Source organism: Panulirus ornatus, chromosome 28 (assembly GCF_036320965.1).
Source record: "Panulirus ornatus isolate Po-2019 chromosome 28, ASM3632096v1, whole genome shotgun sequence".
NCBI classification, from domain to species: domain Eukaryota; kingdom Metazoa; phylum Arthropoda; class Malacostraca; order Decapoda; family Palinuridae; genus Panulirus; species Panulirus ornatus.
This window is the reverse complement of record NC_092251.1, coordinates 7142501-7160000: the sequence shown is the minus strand read 5'-3', so window position 1 is coordinate 7160000 and position 17500 is coordinate 7142501. Positions and strand designations below refer to the sequence as shown.

Below are 17500 nucleotides of genomic sequence, written 5' to 3'. Positions count from 1 at the left end.
AGGTGTCAGGGAGTGACTGAACCAGCACTACATAAGTCAGGGAGGTACTATGCCAAGGTCACTTGTATTATGACTAGAGCCTAACAGAGTTGCTGGTAGGAGGGAGGGAGTGTCGTAAAGCCACGAGTGACGGATGTATCACCAGGACGACTCGTGTAGGTAGATCAGGGCCTAGAACAGCGGCAGGACTCTCTGGTCTGGGCAGGTCTTCAGCCATATATTCAGCCTTACGAGGTGATATGGCTCTCCTTCAGAGGCCACACAAACTGGGACGTGTTAGCCCAGTTCCTCCTCACTCTTGACCCAGTTTTTCGGTGGCGTCGGGCCTGACGAAGGGGGGAAAAAGAATGGGTCGACACTTTTAAGTAAACGAGGCCGCCACGGCTTGCACAGGTCACACGGGGTCATGATGTGGTCGAGGGTGTAGAGGAGAAGGGGTGGGAGGGTGTAGGGAATAACAGTGTAATGAGGCAGAGCGACCAGACGCGTCATTGTGAAGGAGGTGAAAGGGGAGGTGGATATGTGCCTCGATGGGCAGGATGCACAGGCTGTGATGAATGGTGAATAGCGATGAGTTATGTCGTCATTATGGGACCGTCAGAGAGGATGGGGCGGCCAGAGGGAGGAGCGGGTTTGAATTAGCAGTGCTTCCCCTCCTGCTGCTGCTGCTGCTGCTGCTGACTGTTGCACGGAGAATTAACTGTGGTCATTAGGTCTTCAGAGGCAATCACTTGATCTGGGATGGCGCGTTCGGCACCCAGCCTCAAGACACGGGTTCGATTTCAGTAATCTAAACTGAATCAGACAAGTGTGTCTCACTCTCCTCTTTTTAATGCTAGATTCTCAGGGTAGGGAGTGTGCCTCTTGCAGGTTTATGGGTGACTGGGTAAGCATTCTCACAGCAAGACCCAACGCACGTGTGTAGAGCACCGCTAGTACACACACACACACACACACACACACACACACACACACACACACAGGAGTGAAGCACAGGTATGGTTATGATGGTAATGACGTCGGTAGGTTGGCTGGAAGTCATGCCTGCTGATATACTGCAGTCATTACCTTGCTCTCCCGAGACCCAACAGGTGTGCCGGGGAGGCATTCGAATAACATACTCCACTCACACACACACACACTCAGATGGAGGGCGAACGTTTGTTCCCCATGACCCGATTCGGGCGCTCAAGTGCTGCCTCGACAAGCACTTTAAGGGTGGAAACCATTGTGTATGTACTCGTCTTTTTTTTTCTTTTATGAGGGTGCCTTTGAGGGTAATTGTGACGAGGGGTTGTGTGTGTGGACGTGGGCAAGGAGATCGGGTGGCGAGTGGTAAGGGGGGGGGGGGGTCCGTAAATGGTGGTGGGTGGAGTTCAGGATACTAGGCGGGTCTTGAGTGACCGGGGTCGTAACTCAGGAGTCTGGAGCCTCGCCAAGCCCCATCTAGCCGGACGACTGTACGTGAAGGTTCTAAACGTTATTGAGGGAACTCTGGATCACCGCCCTTAGAACGCTGGAACACCATCCCTGTAGCTCTTTATTACCATCCGTGGAACTGTGGATCACCGCTCTTAGAACGCTGGAACGCCATCCCTGGAGCTCTTGATTACCATTCTGGAACTCTGGATCACCGCTCTTAGAACGCTGGAACGCCATCCCTGGAGCTCTTGATTACCATTCTGGAACTCTGGATCACCGCTCTTAGAACGCTGGAACGCCATCCCTGGAACTCTGAATCACCTCCCTTGAAACCCCTGATAACCTCCCTGGAACTCTGGAAATCCTTCCTTGGAACTCTGGACAACTTCCCCTGGAACTCCAGGTCACTTCTCCTGGAACTCGAGACCATCACCCTTTAAGCCGTAAACTGCGCCCTTTGAACTCTGGAACGCAAGAGAATATTATCCTCACTCGGTTGAGAAATCCGAAAACTTTAGGAACTCTCCAGTAGAGGCTTTGAGGCTGATGCATAGGTTCCAGCAGACCGGGAGTAAGTGGGAGGGTTCCTGGATCATGGAAATGTCACGAAGGATGATGTTGGGATGGGCAGAGAAGGTCAGGGTGTGAGCCATCAGCAAGCTGGAAGGTGAGGGCGTATGATGATGTCGAAGATGGAGAAGACTTCGTTTTGGCTGGCGATATTTAGAGACATTTTAGTCTTAGGTCTCGTAAAGGGGAAGTGCCTTCCAGTGCTTAACCTTCCTCAGTTGTAAATTACATGTACAAATTCGAACGTAAATGAAACGGCCGTAAATTATGTAAACAGTGAGGAAGGAAGGCGCATCTGTCGTTAATACCCAGGTGGGATCACGTGACACGTGTGTATGTTTGTGTGTCAGGAGATATAATCACGGATCACTCCAGTGTCCAGGTGCAAGAAGAAGGTCACGGAAAGTGTTATTCTTCCACGTCAGGACTTTGGGTCCTTCCAATGTTTGGCCTCCAAGTGTTTTTAGTATGTTCGGTAAGTTTCGAGTTACCTCGCTTCACATGGCATTATACACAAGCGCTCAAGACACTAATACATAACTATTTTTCATTTGATTAACTGAGTGTGTGTCTATGGTTGTTCATGCATCGAAATATGCAACAGACTGATATCACTGGATAAAAGAAAAATTGGAATCCGCAACACTTTAAGCGAATTATTCCCGGTTGATGGAGGTAATTCATAATCTTGCTAGAGAGGGGAAAAATAGGTGAGAAATTGGTGTCCCTAATAGATTCAAACAGCTGGTGCATCTCCCATTACCGTCCACTTAAGGATAATGACTTGTAAATTCTCCTAATTAGGCTTGGGCTAACGCCGAGAGACGCCAGCCTTGTGGAACATCGTCAGTGGAGGGGGATGCGTTGGGTAGGGGGGAGGAGTCTTGCAAGAGCATTGATTTTCGAGTGAGGGCAGCTTATCACGTATTGTTTTATGCTGATTACCCGAGTGTGTTTGTTGACTAGCCTGGGGAGCGACGTGGGGCTGACAGCCTCCTGAGCGGAGGACCGACTGCACCTGATCGCCAACGACTTCGCTCAAAAATGTACGTGTGTGTGTGTGTGTGTTGTGGTGGGGATACAACGGGCATCATCATCACCCTCCTCTGTCATTTACATCACTGTGATACCATAGTGACGCGTATCACCAGGAGGGGAAAGGGACGGTGTTCGGGGAGCTCTGAGGCTGACACCTGCTTCAGATGACTTTGATAGTAACCTGATCTGGTTTTGGCCTGACCTGACTTGACTTTCCTCCTCCTGGTAAACGATATCGGTCATGGATGACTGGTCAAGTCTGGGTCGTGTGTCCATCCTTATCTGTTGTTTTCACTTGGGTTGCCTGTGGGTGGGAGGTGTGTGTGATGGGAGGTGTTAGGGCAGTGTTGCGTGAGGTGTTGACGTGTTTTACTCTTGTGTTACAGAGTCCCTGGTGTCGCAGGAGCTGTCGCAGTTGACGATGGAACACCAGCAGGGGATGCGAGTGGTGTCGGAGCTGGAGGCCAACTGGGACGTCCTGGTGCTGCACTACATCGGCCTGGTGTCCCTGCTGGTGCTGGGATGCCTGCTGATCGTGGTGATGCCCCTGGCAGGCCTGGTGTTCGCGTGCTGCCGGTGTGCCGGCCGCTGCGGCGCCCACGAGCCTCACTACGACAAGAAGCGCGACCCCTGCAAGCGGGCGACCCTGGGCACCCTCCTCGCTGTCCTCGTCGTCGTTATACTGTGAGTGCTCTCTCTCTCTCTCTCTCTCTCTCTCTCTCTCTCTCTCTCTCTCTCTCTCTCTCTCTCTGACACCTGGTGTCACTCCCTCGTGCTATACACCTCCCTCCGTCCTGCTCGAGTCTTTCCCTTCCTAACACACACACACACACACACACACACACACACACACGTCTTCTTTCTTGTTATTCTCCATATTTCATTACCCTTCAGTCCCTTCCTCTTCCCACGCTCCCTTCTCTTTATTTCCACCTTCTCTCCCTGTCTACCCCTCCAACCTTCGAGTTTCTCTCCCTCCCTCCCATTCTCTCCATTTCTTCCTAGCTCCTCCCACGTTCATTCTATCGTCCTTGTCCTCCCACTGTCTCTCCATCTTTCTGTCCATCCTCCCCCTCCATCCTTCCCTCCTCTCTCTCTCTCCCGTCAGCAGTGCCAGGCTCACACTACTTCATCCACCTGTTCCTCCTGGGCGGTAAATTCTACCACGGAAATTACATGTCCTGGAAATCGCTTATAATTTTTTTTTCCTCTTCCATGTAATTTGAATTATTTTCTTGTTTTCTTTAACGACACTTTGGTAATGTATACATATCTTTGTATTACGGGTACTGCTGCAGCTGTAGAGTGAGATATATGCACAATCATATTTTCTCTTTCGTGGTGATTGTGCATATATATATATATATATATATATATATATATATATATATATATATATATATATATATAGATAGATAGATAGATAGATAGATAGATAGATAGATAGATTAGTGATGTGGTGTGAGTGCACTTGGGGAACAGAGCCATTGGAATTTGTAGATGGTAATTATGGCATTGTTAAAAGTATGGTTCCAATGGAGACTTTGTTTGGTAGTGTTAAATGTTCCCTAAGTACACTGCGCTGCACTGGTGTAAAGTGTACACTGTAAGTTTACTTACGGGCTGTGCTTGGTGTATATCTAAGTGCTTGTCCTGTGTTCTGAGTTAAAGTGTAGTGTTGCATGGTGTATTGCAGGCTGGGGCTGGTGTGTTCCTTCGTGACCAACGCCAGGATGGAGGACGGGGTCCAGGACCTGCCCGGCGACTGGGCCCTCGCCGTCCACGACGCCAAGCTTTTCCTCAACAACACGGACAGCGTGAGTTGATTGACCTACCCCGCCTGCTGGAGGCGTGGGCGAGAGATGTCGCGGGCATTCGACAGCCTTGTGTCTGTAGAGTTGGCAGTACTCATATGGTACTTATTTTCCGTTCATGCTAAAGCATGGACGAGACATTAGGGGCACTGGACGAACCTCGCGTTAGCACACATAATACTAACACCTGTTATACATAGGTTCAGGTCTTATTCTGGTTGGAGACAGGCGTGTGTGCTCGTCTTATCAACATGATCATGGTGTCTGAACCCGACTTGAGAGTGGGAACCCAAAAGGGAATCCACTGTGACGTCGTGTGTGTCTGCAGGTACAAAGAGGGATCTGTGCATATTGTAGACGGTCACATACCACACTTGTTTGCGAGTGTGACCCGAGCGGGTAGAGATGGAGGGGGAGTCCCAGCTGAGGTCACTGAGTGGGGTGATAATCTCCTGACCTCAGGTCCTGCTACAGGCCCACCTATTGACCTCCCGAAGTAATGGTAGACGGGTGTGCTGCACGTGTGAGTTGTGATGAGGAAGCATCGGTCTGTGTGCAAGGTATCATGAGGAAGCACTTTTGTGTGTGTAAGGCATCATGAGGAAGCTTTAAGACTCACTCTAGCGTTAGTACATGATGTGTGTTGTCAATGCGGGTGTGCTGCTCCTCGGGGACGCCAGCTCCCACGCTGACCTACTGGCCTCACCTGCCGTGGGAGAGGGGCTACCGAGCCCACGTGTGATTGGCCTCACCCTGGGGAAGGTGAGGGAGAGGAGGGGGGGACGGCGCCCCACGTGTGTGCGTGTGTGGTGGGTAGGGAGGTGGCTGGTGGTAGCCTGGGGACTCTCTGCCCCGATTCTCGTGAGATACCTCGTGTCCACAACTGGTCTGGGTGAGGCAGGCAGTCGACCCTGTGACTGCCGACACGTGTCTCTGTTTACAGACACACGTACCCACCCCGATCCTTTTCCACCACAGTGAGGATGGTATCCCCCACCCTCCTTCCACGGTGGGGAAGGTACCCTCACACACCCCACCTCCCCAGAGTGAGGAAACGGCTACCACCATCCCCGACGGTGTTGAGTCACCTCCCAAGCTGCCATACCCGTCTGTTGTCATCCTTAAGACGCAGACTGGACGCCTCAATTTTCGTTTCAGCGGGTCGATATCCGACCACAGCTGCTGCGTATATGCAGGTGTGTGTGTGTGTGTGTGTGTGTGTGTGTGTGTGTGTGTGTGTGTGTGTGTGTATGACAGCATAGAACGTTCACGAGATCGGGGAGGGAGGCGTATGACAGCATAGAACGTTCACGAGATCGGGAGGGAGGCGTATGACAGCATAGAACGTTCACGAGATCGGGGAGGGAGGCGTATGTCAGCACAGAACGTCCACGAGATCGGGGAGGCGTATGACAGCATAGAACGTTCACGAGATTCGTGGAGGCAGCACGAGCGTCGAGCTCCCTCCCCCCCTTGCAGTACCAGTAGGTAAATAGATAATTACACCCACACACACACACACACACACACACACACACACACACACACACACACACACACACACACACCTCCAGCTTTTCCAGCGTGTGCCCTTTAATTGGCCAGCCCCATAGGAGAGGATGAACAGCTGGGTTGGTTGGGAGCTAGGTCCCCTCCCCGGGAATCGAACCCGGACACGTTGGAATGATGATTCGCAACGCTGACCACTGCACTGGGGAAGTTGTGTGTGTGTGTGTGTGTGTGTGTGTGTGTGTGTGTGTGTGTGTGTGTGTGTGTGTGTACCTCGGCCCCGTGCCACTCTCCTTTCACTGGTGTGTCAGCGCTTCTTCCCTCCCTCTCTCCCTCCTGGGCATCATCAAGACACGCTGAGCTCGCCTCCTGACTCATCGCTAGTCTTCCACGATGGGCCCTGTGCAATGTGTGTGTGTGTGTGTGTGTGTGTGTGTGTGTGTGTGTAGCTCTCTTCCTCCTCATCTCACGTGACGTGTACACTGTGCTTTTGGTTTAATGGTACTTCTTTCTCTCGCACACCTTCTTTCTCCCTCTCATTTCTGTTCATCGTCTCTTCTCTCCATTCACCTTTCACCTGGACGCCTCCTCTCCCCTGGCCCGACTATTCTCCTCCCTCTCTCCTCCTTGGTTCATGTGTGTCGTGTGTTGCGGCTCCTTCCTGTGTGTTGCCCAAGTCCCACCAGGCTGCAGGGCTGGACGGTAATGGCACCCCCAGGGGAGATAACCTGTGAGGGAAGCTCCTCCCTTGTGGCTGGCCCCCCTGGTCGTGGAGTCGCACATCACCGGAGGTCGTGGAGACGCATTGCATGGCTTGCGTACCCGCGCCGGACCCCTTCTGCTGGGTACGGGAGTCGCGCCTGTTGATTGTGCGTCAACATGATCTATGTGTTTCACCGTAGAGCCGCGAAGTCCACACTCACAGTCACCATGAATGTTGCCTCTGTATTTCTACATGGAGGCGTTAGCGCCACTCCTTGCTGAAGGAGGTGAGATGTGCCTCATCTCTGCGCCACTACGTCCCTAGCTGTGGCACTCATGGCTTCGCAAGGTAACTTTATTCCGACAGAAGTAGAACCCAGGGGCAGGATGCCCGCCACACTCCCGTCCTCTCGTAAAGGTGTTCAGGTAGCCGTCCATGGCCGAGACTATGACCGCGCTGACCCTTGAGGCTACGTGCATCGAGTGATTATAAGACTGTGGCGTACGGACATACCAGGTCCCTGCCCCCAGCGAGAGAGGGAGGGAGACGCACCCTCAGACAAGCCTCCCCCATCCCCGCCGAAGCAACAGCTGTGGTGATCTGGTCGTCAGGAAGAAAAACGTGACCCGCGTCGTTAGGAAGGTCGTGCACGACCCCAAGCCGGGAGATGAAGGGTGGGCTAGCAGGAGGAGGAGGAGGAGGAGGAGGAGGCTCGTGTTAAAGAACATCTAAAAGCCGGAAATGTAGCAGAAGAGGGTGATGTGGGGTGGGGGAGGGGAGACGCCGACTGACAGGCCGAGTGGCAGGCCGAGCCAGACAGGTCCTGATGCCTGAGGGGGGTCAGTCTCCGTAAGTAGGCTGCGCAAATAGTGAGAGATGTGTGTGTGAGAGAGAGAGAGAGAGAGAGAGAGAGAGAGAGAGAGAGAGAGAGAGAGAGAGAGAGAGAGAGAGAGAGCACTATCATTAAAATGCTGGAACCGTGGACTGTCGAAGCATCCGCCACTCACTCTCTTTTATCATTATTATTATTCCCTTCTTCCTTCTCCTCTCTCTCTCTCTCCCACTCTGCCTCCTCGGAGGGCCGGTGGATGGCGATGGATCGACAGTGTCCCCCTTCAGACTCCTTGTCCCCCTGGGTCAAGGCCACTCGCCTGGTCCGCCGAGGAGCGAGTCACATTTCAGGTTTCACAAGTTTATTCCCCAGGAGGATAGGAATCCCATCCACAATACGGGGTGGTGCCTGCATTGGAGGAGGAGGAGGAGGAAGAGGAGGGGACGACACGGGGCACGAGTAACCCAGGTTCCGTATTACCGTTACAACTACTACAACATCTACTACTACTACTACTACTACTACCACTACTTCTACTACTACTACTACTACTACTACTACTACTACTACTACTACTACTGCTGCTGCTGCTGCTGGGGAGGGGCACGGGCTTGGCTACAGAGTGCATCGTCTGACCCGTTGCCCCGTCTCCTCCCACCTGATGGGCTGTGTCGAACGCTTTGGTGCGGCCGTGGTTCATCTGCCCTGCGGATGTGGGTCAGAGTCTAAGCCGGGAATTGTTGTACTGGTTTTGATTGATCTTGATGTCAGCCCCCGACTTCAGGGCCCTCACCACAGCCTGAGCCCTTACTTCAGTGCCCTCACCGCAGCCCCAGCCCTTACTTCATTGCCCTCCGCATCCCCAGCCCTTACTTCAGTGCCCTCACCACAGTCGCAGCCCTTATTTCAGTGCCCTCACCACAGCCTCAGCCCTTACCTCAGAGCCCTCAGCCTCAATCTTCTCCTGGCCCTGTCTTTACGGGAGGGTGAGTTAGGGGGAGGGCCAGAGTGGGAGGCGTGGCGCTGGTGGGTGGAGCGAGCGGGGCGGAGGGCGGGCTGGACCAGCTGGCTGGCTGCCCCTTACCATCTGCCAGAGGCGGACTGGAAGACTAGGGGGATAGGAAAAGAAGGAGGACTGGAAGGAAGAGGAAAGTAAGATAATGATAGAGAAGGGAAGAAGGAAGGGCGAACGAACTGAGGATGTTGAAAAAGAGTAACGAAGGAAAAAGTGTCCAGGAGAGAAACTGAGAGAGATGCTTAAAAAGGAAGGAAAGAAATTTCAGAAAGAAAAGAGAGAGAGAGGAGGGAGAGTGGGAGTGGAACAGCAGCAGTTAAGCCAATGTGGGCCGGGACTTGGGGTAGAGGAGGGGTGGGACATGCCTCAGGCTTCCCCCTCCTACCACAAGGGGGTAAGGAGCGAGGAGGGGATGAGGCTCGGTGCTCGGCCAAGATAATTAAAAGAAAAATTATGTTATAGGAAAATATGGCAAGTTGATGAAGATCACGGAGGTGGGGGAGAAGCAAGTGATGATGGTTCGTAGGACGAGTGGCGTCCCTTCCTCCCCTCAGCCAGCCACTCAAGGGAAATCAGGATGATATAATATCTCCTGGGAAAAAAAAAAGTACACAATATACATAATGAAATAGGTCGTGTTGAAGCCAGAGAGAGAGAGAACGCGGATGAGGGTGACATCACGGAGGCCCAGAAAGGAAGGTGTTATAGAACGCACAGGTGTGGAACGTAACAGAAAACTTGAGGAAATGAGAAATCAGGTGAATTGGTGATTTGTGAAGTAAATAAGATGTATACAGTACGCCAGGAAATGAGGAATATGTAGGATAATTGCAACTTGTGATTGACCGGGACACGAACTAAGGTAGCCTCACACTGGGCCTGTCATCACAGTAATTTACATTAATTCCCTCGGGAGGCATTAATTACCCCTCAGGTAGGTAAACACTGTTGGTGGGATGATCGTGTTGGCAACACTGCCGGGGAGCGGACGATTTGCGGCTCGGGGCCTTCACTGCGCTTGGGTCCTATATGGCAACACTGCTCCCTATCCTCGTAGACATTCATGGGATTTACATTGAGATAACTTTTTTGCCGTAAATTGGTTTACATTGGAGAATAAATTTGTTAGTAAGTGGAAAAGATTGCTTCTGAGGAAGCATTGGACAATGGCAAAATATATTTAAAACCTCGAGAAACAGTTGAAAATCGGATGTCTTAACTTTTGGGCTATGGCGTGACAGATACTGGACGTCTCTCTTACGGCTTATTTTACCGATTGGAAATATACGCATTCAAGAAATTCACTATTGTGGAACTTACGCCACGCCGCTTCTGGAGTTGTGACGCAGCTCCGTTACGCATTTGAATACGGCTTCGTATGATGTCCACGATTGAGTGATGCTGTACGCGTTGTACGTCGAACGTGGGGTAGTATTGTCCGTCATACGTTTATCTGTAGTGCGTCGCGTACGGGATATTACAATCCGTCAATCCGTAGGACGTTGCGTACGGGGTATTACTATCCGTAGTGCGTCTCGCGCGGGGTTTTACTATCCTTTATGCGTCGCGTATGAGGCATTACTATCCATATTACGTCGCTTACGACTATAACTATACTTAATGCGTCGCGTTTAAGGTATCAACTATCCGTCTTAAGTCGCCTACGTCTCGTCTACCCAAGGGACTGTACTTTCACCTGTTCTGTTTCTCATTCTCATACCTGACGTAGATACGAACAGTTTCATGTCATCTTTTGCTGATAGTAATGGAGTAAGTATGTAAATTTCATCGATAAAGACACTTAGGGACTGTAAACAGATACATATCAAGTCTGCGAGTGGGCCACTTGAAAATAACAAATTCTCCGTGACTATATTGTTTCATTTTTTATGGGTGAAATTGAGAAATGTAGAGCTCCAGAATAATAGACAGAGGTGGACACTACCTAGGGAAAGGAATGGAAAAGACTTCGAAGTACGCACAAGAAGCAACAGTTGCCCCTTACATAGAGACCTTGTAGGGTGGATCCTACGGGCCTTCAAGACAACAGAGGGGAGATAAAACCAAAGATGACGCTCCCCATGCCACTGTTGCTCTCCCAAACAGAATGCTGCTGTGGGCGGGCAGGATATGAAGAGTTAAGAAAGTATACAAAAGATGTTTAACCTCTCTCGTTGGCTCAGTTAAGAAGCTGAATTGCTGGGAACGACAGAAAACACTGAAGCTGTATTCTCTCGAACGTGAACGGTGAATACATAGATCATAACTTGAGGATAAATCCGGGAAGGCATTGTGCCCAATGCACACTCGAAAACGGTTCTCCGTCGGCGCGATAGGCATAGAAGACTTTGTGAAACAGTAGTACAGCCGAAGTCAAAAGGTGCAGTAAGATCAGTTCAGAGAAAACATGCCACTTGGTAGTAAAAGACCTCGCCTCCACCAGCCTAGTCAGCTCTTCCTTGCAACTTTTATTTCAACTTAGACGCAAGACCTCCGTGGTTCCCACAACCTTCGTTGATTTCACCAGAGCTTTCGTCCTGGGCGAACCCCCACGGCTCAAAATTCTTTAATGCGTTGCTAGCAATAATGGAGGCGATAGTAGCAATTTTTAGATTATCTCTTTTATACGATTCTGGCTCCTTTCTCTTTTTTTTTTTCTTCCAGAGCGACCGTCTCAGGATCACAGTTGTTCCCCGGAATCCATTACCGTCTTCTTCTTTACCCCCCGGAAGATTTTGAAATCCTCGGTGCCTTGAGGGAGCTGCAGCCCCAGGCTCAGATAAAGGCGAGAGGCCCTGCAAGAAAGAGATACATTTTAAAGGAGAACTTTTTGTCCGTGTCACGTCGAGGTTTGTGTGTTTGGGCAGGATGCATGCGTACCAGAGACTAGAGCTGACCTGAGCCCCGACGCTGGTTCCTTGGGTCACCCATTAGAAAGAGTTGGTACTGGGTGCGTAGGGGTGGAACATCATGTAGTGGGGAAGTGGAGGGTGCAGCATCATGTGGCGGGGGAGTGGAGGAAGCAGCATCGTGAGTTGGGGATGTGGTGAGTGCTATATCATGTGTTAAGGGTGGCGTAGGCCCGTAGGGGACGCCGTTTTGGGGGTGCAGCATCATTTGATGGGGGGGGGGGGTATGGCGTAGGGGGGCCGTGTAAGTTTCCGCGGGCGGGGGATGAGGGTGGGCGGTACAGGTGGGGGCGGCGAGCGCGCATGACTGGGCCAGCCCACGCCGCGGGAACTTTCCCTAGCGCCCCCCGCCGCCGCCCCCACCAGCAGGAGACCCACTGCGCACCATCGCTGTCCTCACCCCCCACCAGCAGGAGACCTAATGCGCATCACCGCTGTCCTCATCCCTCCCCACCGCCACCAGCAGGAGACCCTCTGCGCACCACGGCTGTCCTCACCTCCTCCAGCAGGAGCCTCACTGCGCACCACGCTGTCCTCAACCCCGCCAGCAGGAGAACCACTGTGCACCTCCGCTATCCTCACCATCAGCTACATGACTCACCCACCATCGCCATCCATGGGATGTCTCTCATCGCTTCTTTCCTCCTCTCCTTATGACAGTTTTCTTCGCCCGACCCGCAGTTCTGCCCCCCCCCTTGGAATCCAGGATACGTCGTACGTTCCACCATATTTGATCTGTAGATGGAACGTCTCAGCTTTGGACGAGCGAGCTCCTGACGCAACGTGATTTGAGAAACAGACAATCGAGTTAACGATGTTTGTCTTTCAAGTGGTTCGTTGTGTGGGTTTAAGCTTAACAGGCAGTTTGCAAGCAGGAATATATCAGGGTACTCTCAGAGATCGAGTAATGGCCCCATTCCTTATTCTAGGCTGTGTCAGATTTCATTCCCAATTTGCCGTAGAAAGAATTGTCCTCTTCGATAAACAGTGGTGTACAGCGGGATATTATTTTTTTGTCCTCACAGACGTGGACGTCTTGAGTTTAAGTTGATCGAAACGCTATATTTATGTGAGAATGACTCAAAAACACAAAAGATTTCCACGTGCTGCACAGTAAACTCTATATAGTCTTGCAGAGCATCAGAATTGTTTTATATTATTTCCAGTTTTCCCAATTTTTGTCGAAGATTTTACCCAGTTTAGACCGTGGTACCCTTCCTCCTCCCCCCCAGAATGCCCCGTTAAATCCCTGGTCCGTTTGTGCTCAAATCCGGCTTCGTTTATATTGATTGCAATGCTCCGTGTTGGTCCTGTACCTCCCCCGTAGGTCATCGCAGCTCCGCTCACCCATATCCAGTTTTTTCTTCTTTTCAAGGCCACTTACCCTTCAGAACTAGGTCGCTCCCTCCGCGTCCGCCGACACACACACACACACACACACACACACACACACACACACACACACACACACTCTGGACTGTGGAGAGGTCTCATTCTTTGGCTTGCGAACTCCCTCTATGAGCGCCGTTAGGCTGTACGCTCCTGAGGGACCATCCCCCGACTTTCCAGTTCCCCCTCCCTACCTGTGGCGTTCCATACGACACAGCGATGGAACCCTTGTGCTTCTTCGTCCTTATTTGATGTTAACCCGGATGGATTCACCCTCTGGAAGGAGGTGCCTCGACTGCTGCAGCCATTGGTCCTACCGTTGACAAGCAGCTCTCCCGATGACGCCGCTCTCCTGAACGTCAACAGCCGCCGGATCTGGAACACCGCCAACCACATCATCGTCAACCAAGACCATCGCCCTCCCCTCCTGTCTCACTAAGGCCACAACCCAACCCTCCTCCGTGCTGCCCTCCAGGTCTCTTGTGTTCCACTCGGCGGCAACCTGTGCTGGAAGGAATACGTCAGTACCATCGTCAGATCAGCCAGCTCTAAGTATTTACTCTTTTGATATGATTTGAATGACTTTGACTGAGTATACCTGAGCTGCTCCTGCTCCCCCTCATAACAGGGAGTGCTGTAAAGGATGCTGAAAATGGCATGGAAAGTCATCCGCTGTCCCCCGCGTAAACGACCAATCAAGAGGCGGTCAACACGCTGACCAAGACCTTCGACTCTTTAGATCTAGCCATCACCTGGACCTGCGCAAAATATCCGGGGCTCAACACCTTGCCAGCAATCATCATAAACACCATTGAGATGCTCCGTGGAGCAGTTTGAGAGTGTCCTGGTCAAGTAGTTGCAGGGTGTACCAGACCGGGCAACCCATGGATTAAGGGGGGGGGGGCTGAGGTCCGCTGCCTCCAACAGCTTTGTCGACCAGCGATTCATCCAAACAGCTTGGGCCCTTCCTGGACTGTGAGAGTAGAAGGCCCCCCCCGAAGACTACGCTAAGTACTCTAGATATTCACCTCAATCAACAGTTCAGGATGAAGCTAATGCACTCGCCTCGCCACCGTCTTCACCTCCTGGCATTGGAGATCCCTTGTCCCCGAGTTGCAGTTCGGGCACCACGACCGCTGCATGAATAGCTCCATCCCCTCCACTGGGTGTTGTATCACCCATTACGTGGGTGTGGTAGTGTTGTACCTGCTGGCGGAGGCGTTCCATGGCTCCATCCCCCCTTGCAGCCACCATCACCGTTTCAGCTAGCTGTCAGCTTAGCTGCCGTAGGAGAGGTCATCGAACTTTCGGTGACGATAAATTTTTTTCTTTCTGTTTAGCTTAACATTTTGTCTCCTGCACAGAGATCAGCAGGTCTCCTCCGTTCTCTCACTCTCTCTCTCTCTCTCTCTCTCTCTCTCTCTCTCTCTCTCTCTCTCTCTCTCTCTCTCTCTCTCTACTCTAAACCTGACCCTCATCCCTAAGCCCTGACTCGGTGGGTTCCGCGGGTCACTGCAGGCCTTTCCTATCCCCACCATCGTCCCGCCGCTCACCATAAAGTGGCATAATCTTCCTATAATTGCTTCGTACTCCCCGCCACTCGCTAAAAAAAAAAAAAAACAATGGAAACCTCCCCGCTCGCCAAAGTGCCGTTTCTTATTTATCCCGGAGGTGGTTTTTTGAAGGGCCGTTGTGCAGCGGGAAGCCAAAGCGCTTGAGGGCGGACTTTGGGCGCCGCTGGACAGGGGAGAGGGACGCGGCCAGGAGTTGTTCCTCTTGAGTCATTTGGTAACTGCAGTCCACGGCTTTGCCCGCCCGTACGACGACGACGACGACGACGAAGACGCCGCGCGTCCCCGCTTTTCGTTCACGCTTAACGAGACTCGAGGGTTCCATTCGGTGTAACGGGAGCTCATCATGGTTCCCCCCTCCCCCCTCGCTGTTGTGGGACGCTCGTTATGTGGCTGGTTCCTGTAAACTGTGCGCAGAGGCGGCCGGGTACCGCTTAAGGCGATTTAGAAGGAGGAGCACTTGTGCGGGAGCCTAGGAGGGGAGGAGTGGGACGGTTGTAGCGGAGGAAGGGGAGGCATGATTATGCTGCGAGTGAAAGAAGACATTTTAGGGTGTAGGTTGCAGGAGGGGGACGTCAATAGTGTCGGGTGAAAAGGGATGGACATATATAGCCTTCGGTGAAAGAGTAGGGCATTTACTATCTAGGGGTGACGTAGAGGGCCATTTATGATGTAAGATGATGAAGGGAGCATCTGTGGCGTGGGATGAAGGGGGTAGGGTGAACATCCATGATACAGGTAGGGAGGGACACCCGTAGTGTTGGGTCATGGGGATGAGACACCTGTAGTGTGGGGGTCAAGGGTAGGGACACCTGTGATATGGTGTCAGGGGAGGGGGAAGAAGCACCTGTTGTATGGTGTGGAGCGGGAGGGACGACACCTGTAATGTAGAATCAAGACTGAGAAACACCTGTAGTATGGGTTCAAGTGGGGAGAAACATCTGTAATATGGGGTCAGGAACATACGTAGTGTGGGGTCAGAGGGGAGGGACGGCTGTGACCTGAGTTCATGGCGGAGGAGGACCATCTGTAATGTGGGTTGACACGTGTGCATGACACAGAACAAACGAGGCAGCCTCTCTGTGTGTGTGTGTGTGTGTAGGTCAAGTGTCTGCAGGCCCGGGCCTGGAGCAGTGAGGCAGGTCGTATCGGGAGATCTCCCAGGCCAATGGGAGGTGAGTGGGCCGGCGACTGAACCCACCTCCCACCACTACCCACCCACCCAACCTCGCAGGCCCACCTTCCTTCCTCCCCACCCACTAGTAGAACTTTAAAACCCGCGTCATTTGATCCAGAAGGAGACAAGTAACCTTTAATATTAAAGTTATACGTCGAGGAAGGCGGCGTGTTGACGTGGGAGTAACACCCTGAGCCTCTCTCCTCCCGTCCCACACGCAGGCTGCTCCCAGGTCCCCACTTCCACCACACCCTTCCATCCTCCCTCCCTCACACGGCTCTTCCTCCTCCTCTATCCTCTCCCATGACTTCTTACCAGCAGTTTCTTCCACTTCACTTACACGTCCTAGTACCTCTGCTGGATCGTCCTCAGTCACCTTGCTCTTGTCCCAGTAAGAGCGGCTCCAGCTGGTGCAGCCGAAGGCGTGCCGTGGGCAAGCTGGTGCCTACAGAAGTAGCAAGCTGTGACTGTCAGGGAAGAGGGGGTGGGGGAGAACCTGTGGCTGCCACAGGTGAAATATTTAGCATTCCGTGAGGTGTGCTTCCTGGCGGTGTGGTAGTGATGCATGGAATTGGATTATGCATGAAGTTTAATTTTACATGTATTTATTACCATGAAGATTACTGTGATTACGGTTAATTGGCGTAATTGTCTGCTAAATAGCTGCGATGAGAATGATTTTGATAGTTTATATATTGTTAGGTGCTGAAGGATACCCTGTGATATACTCATAATCTTGGCAATTATGCACATTATTCCGTGCAGCAAGACGTTGCTGAAAATTAAGTAGTGGTGTGATACGTGGCTGGATTATCCCCACCTGAGGGAGGTCAATGAGGAAGGTCCCGTTGGTGAGAACCGAACAAGAAGGAGGGGGCTTCGCAGCAAGTGTTGTGGGAGAGGAAGCGACTGGCAGGGTAAGACAGACAGGTAGGTCAGGAGAAGAGGGAGGGGGAGATGATATCCACAGCTTTGTTTATATGTGCGAAGGAGGAGGAGGAAGAAGAAGAGGAGCAGCAGCAGCAGCACAGCAGCGTGCGGCCAACCTTGGTGATGGGGGCGCCGCGTCACGGCCACGGAGGATTGTATTGATTACGGCACCGGCCTGGCCGGGTCCTCCTCCCGCCCGGGTCCAACACCCGCACCAGCTCCTCTCGCTTGATGATTCCCTGCTGGTTATATATCGCACGTGCTGACATGACCCTTAACCATGTTCCCTCACACCCTTGAACACACTAAGGCCAGCTTCTGGAAGGCAGAGACAGCGAGTGGGGAGACCCCAAAATATTAGGAAATGCAAAGAGGAAGATAGAGAGGGATAGAGAACCAAGAGGACAAGTTGCTAACATGACATCGGAGTTGGGCAGAAGCCGTCATAGGTGATTCGCTCGTGTTAATTACTCTGTTGACACCTGGCAGATAAGACCGGGCCTGGCTGGGGAAGGCACGAGAGAATCTACAGGAGGAGGAAAAGAAGACGAATGATGACAATGTTCAAAGCAAGAGGTCGCCACCGACAGAAATACTGTTAGGTGACGCTAATATCCCTTT

General features: G+C 52.0%; 1 protein-coding gene across 26 annotated transcripts in view; it reads left to right on the top strand.

Annotated features, from left to right (window-relative positions):
• Window positions 1-17500, top strand: part of LOC139757814 (prominin-1-A-like) — a 232719-nt gene that overhangs the window by 168202 nt on the left and 47017 nt on the right. For all 26 annotated transcript variants that reach the window (XR_011714708.1, XM_071678681.1, XM_071678676.1 and 23 more), the window contains 2 exons: window positions 3417-3714; window positions 4727-4847. Coding sequence is in view for 25 of the 26 variants with exons in the window: in XM_071678681.1 (XP_071534782.1) it covers window positions 3417-3714; window positions 4727-4847 (419 nt within the window). In the remaining variant the exon portion in view is untranslated. The remainder of the gene's footprint in view (window positions 1-3416; window positions 3715-4726; window positions 4848-17500) is intronic.